General features: G+C 38.4%; 1 protein-coding gene across 10 annotated transcripts in view; it reads left to right on the forward strand.

The window, feature by feature from the left end:
• The window catches only part of PTPRM (protein tyrosine phosphatase receptor type M), a 998,088-nt gene that overhangs the window by 704,461 nt on the left and 274,267 nt on the right, over positions 1 to 19,360 (forward strand). For all 10 annotated transcript variants that reach the window (XM_089670974.1, XM_089670978.1, XM_089670975.1 and 7 more), the window contains one exon: positions 8,950 to 9,082. In XM_089670974.1, the coding sequence (XP_089527100.1) occupies positions 8,950 to 9,082 (133 nt within the window). The remainder of the gene's footprint in view (positions 1 to 8,949; positions 9,083 to 19,360) is intronic.

A 19,360-nucleotide genomic window follows, 5' to 3' on the forward strand; every position in this document is an offset into this window, starting at 1 on the left:
GACACTGACACCATATGTGTAGCAGCGTCCCAGGTTCAGACAAACACCGCCAACACTGATTTTATACCTTTTTTCAGTAACAGCATTGTCTTTGTTCAACCTCTGACATCTCTGGACAGCCTTTAGTGCTTCCCTCCCCACTTTCCACCAGGGTGGCTGGCTATTTCCTGTGAAGTCTCCAGCATTTTGTGAGTGACAGTAGGAACTCCCCACTTCTGTGATTATAAAGTGCAGGCACTCTTCCAGGCACAACTTCAGACATTGAATACGTTACAGTCAAGGCCTACTACGTAAAGTCTCTGACCTCCCTAAAAGTGACAGTAGGTGAGGTATACTACAGGGATATTACTGACAAAAGCTGTAATAAATTTCTATACTAGGAGAAGCATATTATGAATGTCTGAAGCCTAAAAATTGTTACCTCTTCAAGAACATACTGTCACCTTCCAGGCAAAGTGACATTTTCTCTGCAACCCCCCCCCCCACACACACACACCACCACCCCAACCACTATATAGTATCACTGCCCATTTTCCCCTACTGCCTGACAGCACTCCAATGCTCAGGCCCAGCAATTGGCCTGTAAGTTTTACAATATAAATGCCAGTTAAAGTAAAGGGGTAGGAGAAGATCAGGGTGATTTATACCCCCTGGCACAGTTTTTGTAGCTAAAACCCTCACCCCCCCCCCCAGTAAAAATAGCTTTGAGCTTTCAGCACTGAAGACTTACACAATTATAGGTTCCTCTGGATGCCTTTAGCGGTTTACTAAAACTACCTATTACCTGGAGTGGCTGTCTACATTCCCTTTGTTCAAGTTGGCTATAATATATCTGTTCTCAGTGTACCATTTTTTTTTTTTAAATAAAGCTTTTACTTGTTCATATTGTGCCATTTCTGTTGAATTCCTACCCATTTGGCTGAGTGATTTTGTATGTTAAGGAACATGCCATTCCTCCAAAACTGGGTCATTTGTAGATTTTCTGAAATACATTCCAATTTCAAACACCATCTTTCTTTTTTCTGACACCTCACATGATGAATGCTGTCATCCTGTGATTAAAAAATTGGATGCCTGGGTGGAAAAAAGTGCAAAAGGAAAGGATTGACTTTGGTGAATTGAACATTGCGTTGCTTACATTTTTCATCTTAAATTCATTTAGAGAAGGAAATGGATATTCTATCAGAAACAAATTTGACATTCCATCACATTATACAGTAAACAGTGTAAACAGCACAAAAAAATTGGAGCTAGGGAGAGCTAAGACACTAGCTGCTGCAAGGCACTGATTATCTCATTTGGGTAGATATTTGGGTGCCAGTGGTATGATCCTCAGCTGTTTCCCACTTTGTGAATAAATTGCTTAGAAGGAGTCTTTTGACTACCAGATGTGACCTAGATTTAAATTTCCAAAGGCAAAAATAGGCTATTGTGCGGGAAAACAATTGCTGGTGAAATGCATGGTAAGTGAGCTTATCACGCTTTTCCAGGTGTTTCAGCTAATATGTTATAGAATTGCTGCTTCACTTATGAAAAATAATTAAGGAGAATCGTCCAGCAAATCACACCTAGGGAAATGCTCTGGACAGTCATGTTGTTAATGTGGTTTATTTGTCACTAACAAGAAAGCTTGAGATATAATGAAATGCATGAGATGATCTCAAATTTCATTCTACTGCCATAAAATGGGCTCTTGGATGTAAGTGACTTAACGATACAGGCCAAAGTTTAGGTTACAAGTGTTTTCTGAGTGTTTACAGTGTGGATCTGACTGGTGGCAGTTCATTCTAATTACTGTAGCTGCTCCACTTTTGCTCCATTTTCCATATATGTATGTATATATATATATATATATACTATATTGCCAAAAGTATTGGGACACACCTCCAAATAATTGGATTCAGGTGTTCCAATCACCTCCATGGCCACAGGTGTATAAAATCAAGCACAGAGGCATGCAGACTGCTTCTACAAACATTTATGAAAGAATGGGTCAATCTCAGGAGCTCAGTGAATTCAAGCGTGGTACCGTGATAGGTTGCCACCTGTGCAATAAGTCCATCAGTAAAATTTCCTTGCTACTAAATATTCCGCGGTCAACTGTTAGTGGTATTATAAGAAAATGGAAGCAACTGGGAACAGCAACTCAGCCACAAAGTGATAGGCCATGTAAAATGATGTAAAAGCGCTCTTTGTGTGGCCTTCAGATTAACACAACAACAGTACATAAAGAGCTTCATGGAATGGGTTTCCATGGCCAAGCAGCTGCATCCAAGCCTTACATCACCCAAGTGCAATGCAAAGCGTCAGATGCAGTGGTGTAAAGCACACCGCCACTGGACTCTAGAGCAGTGGAGACATGTTCTCTGGAGTGACAAATCATGCTTCTCTGTCTGGCAATCCAATGAACGTGTCTGGATTTGGCAGTTGCCAGGAGAACGATACTTGCCTGATTGCATTGTGCCAAGTGTAAAGTTTGATGGAGGGGGGATTACGGTGTGGGGTTGTTTTTCAGGGGTTGGGCTTGGCCCCTTAGTTCCAATGAAGGGAAATCTTAAGACGTCAGCACACCAAGAAGATGATTGGAACACCTGAATACAATGATTTGCAGGGGTGTCCCAATATTTTTGGCAATATAGTGTGTGTGTATATATATATATATATATATATATATCAATATATGATGACAAAAACATGGTCTTCTTTCTGTAAGTGTACTTGTGACTTAAAAGAAATGTAGTACTTTGTGTTTCTGCTCCATGGGGTTCAGCTTTAACGAGGTCTGTGCCTGTACGTTCATTGTTTTATTTCTTTTTGACACAGTGCTTTATAAGGAGAATAGAGGAGGCAAAATTCCGACTCTCAGTAGGAATGTTCTCATTAGCATAGATATACAATGTGTATATTTTTGAAGAACTGAATACAACTTTTATTTGTAGTTTTGTCTTGACATAGTAGTGGTAGTATAAGTAGTTTATACTTTGTGTGCAAAGCATGGTGTATGAGTAACTATGGGGGTTCATTTACATACTGTTAACACTAGTAAGCACTTTAGTTATCGAGTTAATAATATCATATTGTGAACCTATTTGATACTCATAATAATGTATCAATTAAGTAGGAACTGAAGGCATTGCAATTTATAAATAACCTGCTTCATGAGAACATTGTAGGCAGCTGTCTCATGAGTATCATAAAGAATGATGACCCGCAAAGCTTTTTCCTTGAATGTATCTTTATATGAAAAATTTCCAGTGTTTTAGACAATCATGCTGAAATACAATTTGACATCAAACCATATTTAAAACAGCATTCCACTCTTACCCAATATAAATTCATATTACATTCAAAATGTTGTACAAAAGTAGGACCAATGATAACAACACCCACTGGGCCATTTAATACATCACTACTTCTTTTTAAAAAGCAAACCAATATAATGTATTTAGATCTTTAACTGTTTATTCTTCACATCGTTCTTAAAAAAATACCATCCACCACAAACTACAAAGAGCAAACGGGAAAAAAATAATGGGAGAGAGCATAACTACTAAGCTAGGCAATGCAAAATTTCAATTAAAAATACTCTAAAATTAATGTTAGGGCGTATAAATGGATTTTATAAAATTTTCAGTGTCTGGCCATCTAATATAGGAAAACCGCATTGACCAAGACAACATTGCTCGAAGATGGTATGGATAGTAATATTTTATAAAATCCAGGAATGTCAGTCTTCCATGAAAGTGTTACTAAAGGCTTAATTTTTTTTTTCAATACCAAACATGTTATACTAACCTGCTCTGTGCAAGGGTTTTGCACAGAGCAGCCCCAATCCTCCTCTTATTGCATCCCCCACTCTGGGCTCCTCCACCATGCAAGTCACATGCTCGCTCCTGAGCCTCGCTCTGTGTGTCCATAAGACGCTCCCTCCTCACTAGCTAGGATTGAGAGCAATGGCAGCAATGGCTCCTGCTGTTGTCTCTGAGCCAATGAGGAGGCAGGGAGCAGGGATGACAGCTGCTCTTGTGTACATCACTGGATCGGGATCAGGCTCAGGAAAGTATTATGGTGACTGTGGGGAGAGCTGCATACTGACTTTTTTTTACCTTCATGCTTTCTATGAAATATGAAAAAACCTTCAGGCTTTACAGCTACTTTAAGGACTGTAAAAACAGTTTTCGCCACTTTGTGGCACTTGCAGTCTCCCCGGGTAAAAGATGCAAAATCCTGATGGATATTTTTCAAGGATGCTAGTGAAATTTCCCCAGGGAGTGTTTGAAAATAGTACAGTAGTTTTGCCAGGATCACTATTTTTATAGATTAAATCTTATCTACCCAAGATATGTGGACAACTTTTGTAAAAGTTGTCTAATTTCTCTTAAAAGATTAAAATAATTGGTGAGGGTATCAGTTTAATGCCCAAATAGTGCATATTCTGAAGGTTCGAAGATTATCTAAACACCCACTGCAGTGCAGCAAGCATTTGTGGCTGTACATTTATGGGTAATTATTTATTATATAATTTAGGAAGAGAGATTACAGGGTGTGTTAGTGTTAACAATATACAGTATCATCTACAAAAAAAGAGCAAGAGCAATTGTGTACAGTGACTTTCATTATATCTGATGAGTTATGAGTTGTAGCCAGGGGCGTATTTACCACAAGGCAAACAAGGCATTTTCCTAGGGAGGCATTTTTGAGGGGGGCAGCACCACCCCCTGGAAGAAGGGACGGAAGAAGGGACACATGCAGCATGGGGACCAGGTGGGATCCGAGAGAGGCTGCGGGCTGCCTGATGGTGTATGGAGAGCCCAACTCTCGTTCCCGGGGATGACAGCAGCTGTGAAGGTGAGCTGGGTGGGGGGGAATGTTAGTGGAATGTTCTCTCAGGTGGTAGGTGGGCAGGGGCGTTGTTGTTCTTAAAATACAAACAGTAAGCCCTAGCAAAGTATTTTAAAATTGTTATATAGTATCAGACTTTTTTGCAGGTCTGTAACTGGTAGGCCTTGTTCACACTGGCACTCCTGTGTTTAGATTTTCTAAAAGCAGAATCAGTTATTTGGGAAGTATAAATAACTTATGTGTCTTCTTAGATCACTTTTACCTGCATTAGCCACATTTAGGTGTATTTAGAGTTTGTATTAGAATCCTGGACAAACAGAATTCTATTTTCTCTAAACACAGGTAAACTGACTGAACCTAAATGCGTGAAAATGCACATTGTGAATGGCATCATTAAACAGTTATTACATGCATTTATATGGGTTCAGGAATGTTCTCTAAATTCATATAAATGCAGGTTAGAAAGTGACAGTGCAAATGAGTCCTTAAAATGATACTAAAAAAAAAAAATAACAAACATGTCATATATACCTGCTCTGTGTAATGGTTTTGCACAGAGCAGCTTGGATGCTCCTTTTTTCACACCCCCTGCCGGTGCTCCTGGCCCCTCCTTCCTGTCAACTTGCTATGGGGACACCCAAGCAGGCGTGCTCCCAAGCTGCAGTTTTGTGTGTCCATTCACACAGAGCCCCGGCTCAACCCCACCCCTCCCTCTTCTGAGCAGCTCACTGGCTATGATTGAAAGCAGTGGGAGCCACTGACTTCCACAGCCGCCTCTGCTAATCAGGAGTGAGATTCCCTGGAGAAGCGAGACTCTCTCTTGGACATCCCTGGATCGAGATGGGGTTCAGGTAAGTGTTGGGGGGGGGAGCTGGGGGGGCTGCTACTCACACAAGGTTTTTTACCTTCATGCATAGAATGTACGATGGTAAAAAACTTTGAGCCTTTAGGACCACTTTAAGAGGTGAAACAGGTTGTTTTAAATTTAAAGTATATATAAACCGTAACAATAAACTTATTTGCTGCTTTTTTTGGTCTGTTAAATATACCATTGAAAGTGTTTTGGTGTATCTGTTTAATAAGTACAAAAAATACCTGTTAATCCTGCCAGAAATCTAGTGAGTTAAAACGTGTGCTCTCTGCCTCTGCTGCCTGTTTTTCCCCAGTTCATCTCTGTGGACTACGCAACACCTCACCCTATATATTATAGACATGAGTGGGGGGAGGGTGTTCTATAGTCCTGGCCTAGATTGTCAACACAAACAAGGTTAGGAATTTATCAGAACAGGAGCAACAAGAATCTGGAACAGTTGTGCATGGCAGCAAGTTGGCTTCTATCATTAGCTTTTTGAGTTAAAGTGGTTGTAAAGGCTCAAGGTTTTTTACCTTCTTGCATTCTATGCATGAAGGTAAAAAACATTCGGTGTGCAGCTTCCCCCCAGCCCCCCTAATACTCACCTAAGCCCCCTCTCAGTCCAGCGATGTGCACTGGAGTCTCGGCTATCCAGGGACTCCCTCTTCTCATTGGCTGAGACAAAGCAGGAGCCATTGGCTCACACTGCTGTCAATCCCAGTTGACAGCAATGCTTGCTGTCGGGGCACCCAACACGAGGGAGGGGCCAGGAGAGCCTGCGGGGGATCCGAGAAGAGAAGGATCCAGGCTGCTCTGTGCAAAACCATTGCACACAGCAGGTAAGTATAGATATGTTTGTTATTTTTTCTTTTAAAAATAAGCCGTTAGAATCACTTTAAGCTTTGAAAATAAAAGATAGGAACTGATTTGCCGCTGCTCACAGCTACTCTAGATTTTGGCTGCTCCAGTTTTAATAAATTACCTTCAAAGTATGTTGCTGGCACAATTATCAGATGAAAATATAGAAAGCAAAATCCTTAAAAGAATGGTCTTGAAAGCTGCAATATGTTACAATTTTGTTTTTGGGTTTAGATACACTTTAAACAAAGGGATGTAATTATATGATTAACTGTATGATTCCAGTTTCCAATTCAAACCACCGTGGATTTGTTTCACCTTTCAGTTTTGATTGTGTTTCGATTATTTAAAACAAGAGCTCTCGAATTTCATTAGTATATTGAATAGTCAGTTTGGTCAAAACTATCAGAACTGTAACTATAATTACCAGATAACTTAACTTTTAAGAGAAGCTATTAACAAAATGAGGAAAAGTATGACATTTCATAATTAAATTGTATTTTGTTTATTGCCAAATATTTACAAATCTAACAGAATTGAAATATCCCTCCAATAATGTGGTAAACAAGCTGCAATAAGAACATCCTGCAGTATATTTATAAAGTGAGAAGAATAGAAAGCATCAGGTCTTGATGCCTGAAGCCCTACAGAGTAAAGCATAAACTCTGCTAACAGAGCAAGCTGCACAGTACATGCAATCAACTATTAGATAGAGTGGAGAAGCAGCAATTGCACAACTTCCTATAAAAAAAGGTATACAGCAAATAAACAGCAATAAGCTGTTGACTACACTGCTATCTTCACAGCAAGGCTGGGTCCAAAGTACCACCTACTTATCAATTAGCATCATGTCAGATGGTAGGCTTTCAGCTGTACTCTTGTTTACTCTATGAATAAGCTCTTTTGTGAGTGAAATGCGTCAGTGAGAAGCTCTAGTGGATTGTCTTTCATCTGGTGAAGGAAGATTTCTCTTGCACAGTGTTATTTAAAAAGCTTAATGAGTGCAGTCTACAGATAGGATAGTTATACAGAAGCTTCAAAGTCCCAAACTATGCAGTATTAAAATAAGGATTCATCAAAAAATTTGCTGGTGTTTGAAGTTGTAAATACATACAGTATATTGTCAAAAGTATTGGGACACCTGCCTTTACACGGACACGAAGTTTAATGGATCCCAGTCTTTGTCTGTAGAGTTCAATATTGAACTGGCCCACCCCTTGCAGCTATAACAGCTTCAACTCTTCTGGGAAGGCTGTCCACGAGGTTTAGGACTGTGTCTATGGGATTGTTTGACCATTCTTCCAGAAGCGCATTTGTGAGGTCAGGCACTGATGTTGGACGGGAAGGCCTGGCTCACAGTCTCCGCTCTAATTCATCCCAAAGGTGTTCTTTTAGGTTGAGGTCAGGACTTTGTGCAGGCAAGTCAAGTTCCTCCACCCCAAACTTGCTCATCCATGTCTTTATGGACCTTTTTTTGTGCACTGGTGCACAGTCATGTTGGAACAGGACAGGGCCATCCCCAGACTGTTCCCACAAAGTTGGCAAATTGTCCAAAATGTCTTGGTATGGTGACGCCTTAAGAGTTCCATTCAAAGGGGCCAAGTTCAACCCCTGAAAAACAGCCCCACACCATAATCCCCCCTCCACCACACTTTACACTTGGCACAATACAGTCAGGCAAGTACGGTTCTCCTGGCTACCGCCAAACCCAGAAACATCTATCAGATTGTTGGACAAAGGAACATGATTCATCACTCCAGAGAACACGTCTACACTGCTCTAGAGTCCAGTGGCACACCACTTCATCTGACACTTTGCATTGCACTTGGTAATGTAAGGTTTGGATGAAGCTGCTTGGCCGTGGAAACCCATTCCATGAAACTCTCTACGCAGTGTTGTGCTAATTTGAAGGCCACACAAAGTGTGGAGGTCTTTAGCTATTGACTCTGCAGACAGTTAGCGACTTCTGTGCACTGTCCAGTTCGCACTGTCCAGTTGCAGTTCTCGTACATGCCCCCTTCCCAGAACTGCAAAATCACATATATATACGTGATTTGGCGCACCCGTACCGCCCTGTAGCAGTACTTCTGCTATAGGGCGGACAGGAAGCGGTTTATTAATGCTTGCAATTTAATGTTTTGGGATATTTTTGCTTAGCCTTGCACTAAAGCAGCTGTATTGTGTTTAAAGTGTGAATGAAAGTAAAAAGTAAGAAAGTAAAATACCGATTTAGTACACAGTTTAGAGATACACATAGTAGTAAATCTGTTGAGAGTCTAATTTCACTTCCAGCAACATGTAAGTAGAAGTGACTATTAATGTACATGTCTGTGCTATCACTGTTTCCTTTATTTCTCATGTTTTGTCTTGTCTTTTTATTTGATTGGTCCATGCAGGAGCTGCAACTCGTAAGCCAGATCCTGAACCTGAAAAGCAGTCAGATCACACAGTAAAAATTGCGGGAGTCATTGCTGGAATCCTTCTATTCGTCATTATCTTCCTGGGAGTTGTCTTAGTGATGAAAAAAAGGTGAGCTGTTGCTAATTTACTAACTGTGCAGTTATGTTGCAATGATTTATGAAGAGTGAAATGGGATAAAGGCTATGAATCAAAAGATCAGCACAACATGGATCTGCCAAAACTAGTACTGGTACCTAGAGGATTATTTATATTATAATAATCTTGCCTTGAGTTGTTTTTAACTTTCTTTTGTTAGCATGCACATTGATTTTGTTCAGGAAGAAAAGCAGTTCACATGTAGCTGAATAGCATATTTGGCACTTAATGAAAAGCAAAGCAAACAGCAGTAAATTCAAGTGATGTCTTCTCTGTACAAAAATCAAAATCCAAACATTGAATTTCACATACTACCACATTGCTTTACAAATGCACTAAATTAAAAAAAAAACGATAATGTACTCAAACCTTTACTAGCATAAGTAACCTATAATAAATTTTTATGCTACATTTGTAAAATATGTAATATGATGTTAAAACGTTAGACCTTAAAAAAAAGACACGGGGTTACTTACTAAAGCTAAAATCTGGTGCTGTCCTGCATAGAAACCAAGCAGCTTCCAGGTTTTATTGCCAAAGCTTAATTGAACAAGCTGAAACTGATTGGTTCCCATATGGAAGAAAAGTATATTTGAAATATATTTTACAAATATTCTTCCCAAAATATATTGCCATATATTTGAAATGCTACAATTTTGGCCGTATTCAAGATATATATATATATATATATATATATATATATATATATATATATACACTGCATGTTGAAATGTGTTTTTATTCCAAAGTATATGAAAAATATTTTTAAAAATACATTTCAAAGATACTGTATGTCTTTAAAAATAAAAAAATCTACATTTTTGAAATGCATTTACAGATATATGTAAAAATATATGTTAAAATTACTTTTTATATGTTAAAAAACATCTGAAGAATATATTGAAAGAAATATTTTTAAAAATAGATATTTTTTAAATATATTCTTCAGATTTTTTTAACATGTATAAAAGTCATTTTAACATATATTTTTACGTATATTTGTAAATGCATTCCAAAAATGTAGATTTGTATTTTTAAAGACATACAGTATAATTGAAATGTATTTTTAAAAATATTTTTCATATATTTTGGAATAAAAACTAATTTCAACATGCAGTATATATATATTTTTATATATATATTTATATATATATATATAAATATATATATATAAATCTATTTTGAAATATATTGAATATGGCCAAAATTGTAGCATTTCAAATATATGGCAATATATTTGGGAAGAATATTTTTTAAATATATTTCAAATTTATTTTTCTTCCACGTGGGTTACTATGCATAGCTGTTCCAGATTCCGAGTGCTCTAGTTTTAGTAAATCTCCCCAACTGTACAGAATCACAGAACTTTCTGAGTATAAGCAAAATTGCATTTTGAATGACATAAACCACAATTTTTTTTTACCTTTTTTCTGTTTAGCATTGTCCTGTCAGAAGTCAGTCCACCAAAAGCTGATATCTCACTATTTATTAGATGCTAGAAAGTTAGAATGTCTGACAGTTTTGTATGCTGTATTTTGAAGGAACTCTGTTGGTGCTTCTGGATCTACACACCTGATGTGGCTGTTCTAAAGGGGTCCACTCTACATGTTCAATTCTTCATTTGTTTTTTTACTATGGAGAATGCTACATGAGGTTCTGGAACATGCAACATGAGACCATAAAGTTGACACAGCCATTCGAACATTAATAGTTTCAGGAACTATGGTAGAGAGATCCTGATGTTGGAGTATCTAATGAATAGAAAAGTAAGGGGTGCTATTAGTCCATTAGGCTCCATATATAAGTAACACATCACTTTTGGACTGACTAGACTGTATAATCCATGTTAATTTATGAACAAAGCCATTAGCTAATATTTGTTTTAGAAAATACATTAAACATGGAGTTTTATCAATTCACATAGAGTAGGGAGCAATGGAGGTCAGTCATTCCTGACAACCAATCAGAAATAATCTTTTTGTCACTATTAAACTTTCTGTGTTTAGATATAAAGATTCTCCCTGAGAACAATAGACAGTGATAAGTCCCCCTATCATTAAAAGACTGATATACCTTGTGATCTTCTGTGACCCTATTCATTTATATATTTTCTTTATTTAGTCAATGGATAACTTGAAGTCGCACATATAGGGGTAAACAATTTGACTGACCTACCAATGCTTGAATTTTTTAAAATCTCTTTGGTAGGTGACTATTACTGCACATGACCATGGTGTAATAATTGTTCACAGTGAAGGAAATGTTTTATTTGCAGAGCTCCACCCAAAAGGGGAAGTTCCACTTTAAGGACTCATCCCCTGCTCCTTGTTAAGATTTTGACAGGTACCCTCTCCCACTTCCCCTCCAACTGCCTCGGTGATCAGAAGCAGAAGTTCTCCTCCCCCCACCCCCAGCAGTCTTTTAGGATATGTGCCAGGTTCAAGAAGACTGCAGGACTATTCACAATGCGCAGCACTGCTTACGCATGCACAGTTGACACCCAGCTATGAAGCCACAAGCTGTCACAGCCCGATGTCAACAATTAAGATGCCAGTGCCAGGGAAGGAGAACAGCCGGCATACCACTGGATCGAGGGACAGGTGAGTGGCTGTTTTTTAAAAGTCAGCAGCTACAGGTTTTGAGTTTTGTAGCTGCCGACTTTTTTTTTTTGCACAGGAGACTGGGGACTGGGGCTCTGCTTTAAGTTCATAGGCTGTAATACTGACACTCAGTGGCTGAATATCTCCTTGCCATGGGAACTCTGCCATACTGAAGTCTCTATCTGCTCAACCCAGCTCTGATGAAGAAGGGAGCACCCTTCGAAACGCATTAGCCTTCATTCCCCCCCCTTTTGGATTTACCTGTAACCCTGTTTGGATTATGTTTACTTATGCCTGTTATACCATCACTTTGTGAGTATATTTCCTTAATAATAAAATTAGTCACTATTTATTGAGGTAATGCGCAAGGTTTGTGCGCTCTTTCTTTCATCTTCTTCTTAAGTTCATAGCGAGCCTTAGTAAGCCTTATTTTATTTGGCTGACATTAATCTCTTTTTTTGCACAGTGTCATTAGAAAGCCAAATGGGTGCAGGCTACTGGTAGATTAGTTATACAGAAGCTTCATAGTCCCAAATGATGCAATGATGTAAGGATTCACCCAGACATTTGGTGATGTCTGAAACTGTAAATATAAATATATACATTTAGGCTCCATGCACACGAGGCGTTTTAATAATGCTGGTAACGTTAGCTGTGTAAAGTCACGTTAAAAACTTGAGTTTTTCAGCGTTTTTGTATTAGCGTTTAGCAGCATTTTGCTGCGTTTTTCGCATTTTTTAAAGGTTTTTTTTTACCATTAGAGCGTTTTTACAGCTAAAACACTCCTCTAGAAACCCGCTAGTCCTGGATTTTTTTCCAGCCAAAAAACGTCCCTGCCAAAAAACATTGATTACAGTCTATGTGTGCATGGACACAAAGGATAGGGGGGTTTACTGCCTGTAGAAAAAAAGCGTCAAAAGCCAAAAACAGCAGCTGTAAAAACATCCAGTGTGCATGAGGACAGAATATATATGATTTTTACTTGAAGCTTTTTAGATAAATGGGTAACACATGAGTGACATCATAGTCTTTTTTATGTGCATACACAAATTTTCTAAGATATGGTTTGACATTCTTTAGTTTACTGTCCTTTTCAGAAGTGGCTACTTTTCAATTTCATGTTTTCACTTTTATCTTAATTTAATGGCATTACATAATACCACCGGTATGTTATATACATCTTCCATGGAGAAAATGCTGTTATAGATGTGACATAGCTTAGTGTAAACCTATCTGTAACAGAGTATACTTTGATTGTTTTGATATTGTATATTTAATGATGGATTTTTAAAATAATTATTCTTTCCTTGTGGTTTGTTAATTAAAAAAGCAGTTGATACATTTTATTGGTTCTGCCATGGTACTCTAGCAAGGTTGTTTATATATTCAGATCCATGAAGTTTCCAGATCTGGCCCCATTGCAAATACTTTCTAAATTCTTCAGTAGTTGTACAAGGTAGCCTCGCAACCTTGTTTGCCATACTTGTTTCCTATGCACTCTTGTAGTCAGGTGTTCAGTTCAGCTTAACTTTGGGACATGGTTTTGTTTTCATTTTAACTTATAAAATGTTGGCAGACATTTGATATGTTTCACTCTAAAATAATGTGGCAATTCAGTACAGGCCTAGTCTTTTTAATATTAGTAGAGACTTGGTACTGTTCTTAGTATCTTAGTAGTGTAATTGCTGTTTTTGTGGTTCCTAATGTTAGTGTTCGCCAGAGGTGCATGACATCGATGAATTGCCAAAACGACTTTGTAATCAAGTGCAGAAAACCTTCTAGTGAAAATTTTCATATGCACTACAAGACTTTTAGATTTCTGTTTAAAAATTGTATTGGTAAATGATCATTCTGATTGACAAAGCTATCGCTGGTATATGGGTAGGTTTTGCTATACAGTGACCTCTAGGCTGTCTTCAGGGGTCTAATTTGCTAAAGCAGCTCTCAGATAGACTCAAAAACATTAGAGAAAAATCACATTTTATTTTTAGGCACACAATGGCTTTTTTTTTTCTTTTTAGCTTTTCTTTTTTTTAAGTATTAATTCTTTATTAAATTTTCCAATACAAAAGGGTGCAACCATCCATTATAATTAACATACACAGATATCGTAAATCACTTTTATACATTTCTTACCTACCACCCCACCTCCCACACACTCCCCTCCCAAAAAATCCTGGTCTATCTCTTTACTAACCACACAATGGCTTTTGACCGGTGTACATTAGGACACTAGAGCTATGTACACTACACTAGACACTAAACTCCATATCAAACTACCTTTGTTGGCAAATTCAGTGTCCGTACACTGTAAAAATAAGCATGTTGGTTGTCCATCCATTATCAATACCCTGGTGTATGTGCATATCCTTCATTAAATCTGGTCCTCTCTAACTGATCTTTTTATCATATCTGTTGCATTCTCCTGTTAGTAACAAAAACATGCCAGCACTGCTCATAGTGAGGGGTGTATCATTAGTGATGGTGATGTTGTCACTTTGAGTGCTGCCTCAGGTCCTATAGGAATCTTTCTGCTGATGTATCCACCAGTGGTCAGTTAGGATTCCAGGGTCTCCTATAATTCCTATTCCTGTAATAGTAACAGCTAGTAATGTTACACAAATAATCTATTACCTACTCAGCTACCCAGGATACAATTCAAATTCTCACTGGAATCACCTTGCTTAAATATTGCCAGCTGTGCATTATCGGCTGTGCAAATGCGTAAAGAAAACTCCACAAGATTTTCTAGTACCTTTCATTGTTATAAAGTGATTTCAGTTATACTATTTAAAAATTGGTTTAGAAACGTATGTTCCATTTTTGTATGTTTTGCCTTGAGCTCGGTAATAGATTTCCCTTTTGCATTATGTGTTTTTTAATCAGTTTTTTTAATGGTTGTTTATCTTAATAGCTTCATATATAGACTTAAGTATAACTGAGCTTTCCACCAGTGATTATTTTGATAAATTATATTTACTGCAAGGTCTTAAATGAATACCTATAATGAAAATATATTTGTACTAATTATAACAAAAACTAAGTTCATCTGCGGATAACATTGTAAAGCCTATTGCAGTTTGTAACCTTTTGGATGGCCAAAGAAGAAGAATTTCTTACTTTATTATGTAAATGTTATGGATTATACTCAAATGGCTGGCTGCATATATATTCATGTTTTAAATTTCCTCAGGGCTCTCTTGAGTTTGGGGACAGCTGGGGAAATGAGGTGGAGGAAGTTAAGGAAAATGAGGCCTCCAGCTTCAGTTGATTATGCACTCACATGTAGACTAAGGTCAGTTTTGACCTAATGTTTTTGAATTGTGGGAGGAAACAGGAGCACACAGAGAAACCTGATATAAAAAGTGCATAATGTCTGAAATGAGACTTGCACACAGGCCACAATACGCTATTATTCTGCTGTACTGCTAAAGAAAGGTCACCAACTTAGAGACCTTTGATGACCCATAACTCTGTGTTGGCCCCCTGAAAGGCAAGGATTCAAGGTTGAAAACCCCTTTGTTGGATATTATTATACCATAAATTGAGTCTTATGTTTCATTATTCAAACATAATTAAGTGCTGCGTTTTCATCTCTTGACATAGGGAACTAGCTGGACATTGTGAGCCTATAAACGTCTTGGTCATATTTTATTTTCAGTTCAATAAATGTTTATTGAGATTTTACAAGGAGAAATACAAACATAGTGCATCATATGCAGATAGAGGAAACACACTTTATAACAAAGGGTAGAGGGCCATGGTGCAGTTACAAAGATACAAAGATAGGGCACCTAAAACCCAGCTAACTAGCTATCCAACATATATTAAGTAGCAGAAAGGAGCGCCCTCACATGGAAGAGATCAGGGTAAAGTATATATTCAGGCAGGAAGAAGTCATGTTTAAAGGACCTTACAGAAAAATGGTTATATTAGAACAACAGTCTGAGTTTGTGTTATCACATACCCAGACATATAGAGAAAAGAAAAAGAAAGAAAAAAAGAGGGGATTGGAAGGGAGGTTGGGGTGTCTTGGGAATAGGTCCAAAAACCCTATGTCAAAAGAATAAAACCCGTTGCTCTGTAACTGCTTGTCTAACTGCAATGTGAGCTGGAGTTTGGCTTCAATTTGTTAGTGTATCTAAATCTCCCCCCAAGATTAATAAAGCTGCTGTCTACTGTGCGCCCTCATCCAGAGTGGGGGCACTCTAATACAGAAGGTGTGTTGCTGGCCAGATCATCAAATGTAAACAGAGGGGGAAAAAGCCTAAAAAATAAGAAAACTAATGCAACCACCACATCTAAGGAATGATAAACTGCAATATATTATATTTTTTGGTCTGGAGTTTAATATGGCTTTAAATTAGAATAGAGAAAAAAAACGAATAAATAGATGCAACAAGTTGTACTGATTAGCTACCTATGCCTAGCAGATAAAATTGTTGCAGGAAATCCCTCCTGCATTTTGCACTTTGAAGGCAGATATTGCTGAAGGAATGTATATTTAAAACCAGCCACAAGAAACCAGATAAGACAGAAACTTCAATGAATGGCCATGCAGCAAAGAGATGAACATAATATATAGCCCAAGGCAAGGTAAGTGGGTCAGATTATTCAGCCTTCTGCAATAAGCATTTAGAAAACAAAATAAAATACAAACCACTTGTCTGGTATGATTTACATATTGCTTTAAAAGCTTACAATTTTACTATTAAAGAGAGCATGCAATCGTTGAGTTATACCATTTAAAAATGAATGATACCTTTTAACTGTTAAATGGGAGAAGGGACTTTTAAGAAGTTACAGTTCTTGTTATCAATTTGGGATGTGGCATCTTGATTTGCAGTGGGTCTGGTATAGGTATGTGTATTTATAATAAATATTATTTATGTAAGGAATTATGAATATTTGCACTCAGTATACTGTCACAAAGTTTGGGTAATCCTGGTTACATTTCATGGTTTGTTTTTCTTATCAATAAAAGAAGATAAGACAAACCCTGCTGGTTTCTACAGGTTTTATGCACTTATTTATTTATTTGCTGAATTTAACAGACTGGAATAAATAAAAGTTAAAATGTGCAAACATTTGAACACTTATCTAGCTGTTTCCCTAATGCCGGTTATTTTGAGTGAGTATCTAAAACGTATATGACTTCAAGTGTAGGCAGTTCCTGAGTTTAGTACAGTCTCTGACTTTGGATCCTTGAGGTGATGTGCTTACATCCAATAGCCATGAACTAAGCAGCTGAGTGAAGATCACTGACTGAATAAAGATAACTGATTCTTAGATGGTAGGTGAAGACTATAGAAAGATTTCAAAAATGCTTCTTGCTTGCAAATTGCTAAAGGTTACATCAAGCCAAGATCTTGAAGACCAAGGTAGAGCTCTGATAGAACTCATAGACTGGTCACTTATGCAAAGAAATAATCCCTGCTACCCTGCAAGGAACCTGCAGGTAGGTTTAGCTCTCAGGGGAGTCACTACTGTTACAGTCCACTTGTCTGCTAATTGCACAATTATTTGTATGGAAGGAAACCTCACGTGCAACACCATCTCAATGATCTTATTTGATAAACTGAATAGAGTGGGGAACCTCTGTGGGGTTATTTTACAATCTGAGTTCCACTTTTGGAGATGTTCCCTTCATTTCTTGTTGGGGGAGGAAGTGAAAGGAAATCCAATGAAGACACAGAGTGCAAGAAAACAATATTTTTAGTAAAATGGTGAAGGGTTATAGCTTTTGTCAGGTTTTTATTGCTGTCTGTGACTTCCTTCCTCAGAGGTGGACACTCCTTTCATTTCTTACTATGACAGGCTGTCAGAGGGACAGGAGGGGAGGTGAAAAAAAATGACAGAAAAAAGTAATTACATTTATTTTTTTAGTTTACTTTTTTAAACACTCTTAAAAATACATATACTGTATATATATATATATATATATATATATATTGTGATAGTATGAACGGCACAGTGTTGGATGGACGATATGTGTCACCTCGCATGAGATCATACGGTGAGGTGTAAGGTGGAGTCCACTCCGGGTTTTTGGGGCCACAATGGCAGAGGTGGTTCCGGACCAGAGTTTGGGCTCCACTGATGTCCACCAACAGGTGGTATAAATAAGACAGGGCTGGAGCAAAGAGTGGCTCGTGGCCTGGGACTCAGAGAGCTATTCTGAGAGAGCTGTGTGTGCACTATACCTGCAAGAAAAGGTTTGCGTTTGTTTTGTTTTTAGGTGACAGGGAGAAGCCCTTCACCTCTGAGAGAGGAAAGTTCCATGTTTAGTTAGTGCCTGGATGGCAAGGGTTTATTTTACTGTTTTGTTTGTTTTGACATTTTTGCAAACCCATAAAGAAAGCTGACAACCAGTCAGATTTTAAGAAAGCCTGCTGTGCGGTCTACCTTTTTCCCAGGGAAGGTGATCCCCCACCTGAGCTAACCCCACATACAGTTGTGTCCAAAATTATTCAACCCCCAATGCTGTAAAGGGGTTTAGGGACTATAGTGTACATTTGGAATTGTATTCAGAATCAAATCCTACAAGGACGTTGTAACTACCCAAATGCAACTAAAATGACATCAATTGTTTATGTAATACAGTAGTAAATGGTTCTTATGTGGTTTCTTCATTGCCACAATTATTCAACCCCTTAAAGACTACCACTCTGAAGAACAGAGGTTCATACAGGTGCTTTCCATCAGGTATTGAAAACACCTGTGGATGTCACCGAGCAGCAATCAAGCATAATAAGCACCAATTAGGCAGCTTTAAAATGACTGTGATACTCAGCTCCTTCTAGACATTTACTGGTGTGGTTACAAACATGGTGAAGGCAAGAGAATGGTCCAGGAAGACAAGAGAAGAGGTGATTTCTCTTCACAGGAAGGGCAATGGCTATAAGAAGATTGCAAAGATGTTAAACATACCAAGAGACACCTTAGGAAGCATCATTCGCAAATTCAAGGCAAAGGGCACTGTTGAAACGCTACCTGGTCGTGGCAGAAAGAAGATGCTGACTTCGACTGCTGTGCGCTACCTGAAGCGTAGAGTGGAGAGAAGTCCCCGTGTGACTGCTGAGGAACTGAGAAAAGATTTGTCAGATGTGGGTACAGAAGTTTCAGCCCAGACAATAAGACGCACACTGCGTAATGAAGGCCTCCGTGCCAGAACTCCCAGGCGTACCCCCTTGCTGTCTCCAAAGAATAAGAAGAGTCGACTGCAGTATGCCAAAAGCCATGTGGACAAACCACAAAAGTTGTGGGATAGTGTTCTGTGGACTGATGAAACAAAATTAGAACTGTTTGGGCCCATGGATCAACGCTATGTTTGGAGGAGGAAGAACAAGGCCTATGATGAAAAGAACACCTTGCCTACTGTGAAGCATGGTGGAGGGTCAATCATGCTTTGGGGCTGTTTTGCTTCTGCAGGTACAGGGAAGCTTCAGCGTGTGCAAGGTACCATGAATTCTCTTCAGTACCAGGAGATATTGGATGGAAACGTGATGCAGTCCGTCACACACCTGAGGCTTGGGAGACGTTGGACCTTTCAACAGGACAATGATCCCAAGCATACCTCCAAGTCCACTAGAGCATGGTTGCAGAGGAAAGGCTGGAACATTTTGGAGTGGCCATCGCAGTCACCAGACTT

This window comes from Staurois parvus, unplaced genomic scaffold (assembly GCF_062004578.1).
Source record: "Staurois parvus isolate SC_StPar_1 unplaced genomic scaffold, SC_StPar_1.0 ptg000097l, whole genome shotgun sequence".
In the NCBI taxonomy this organism is placed as follows: Eukaryota; Metazoa; Chordata; class Amphibia; order Anura; family Ranidae; genus Staurois; species Staurois parvus.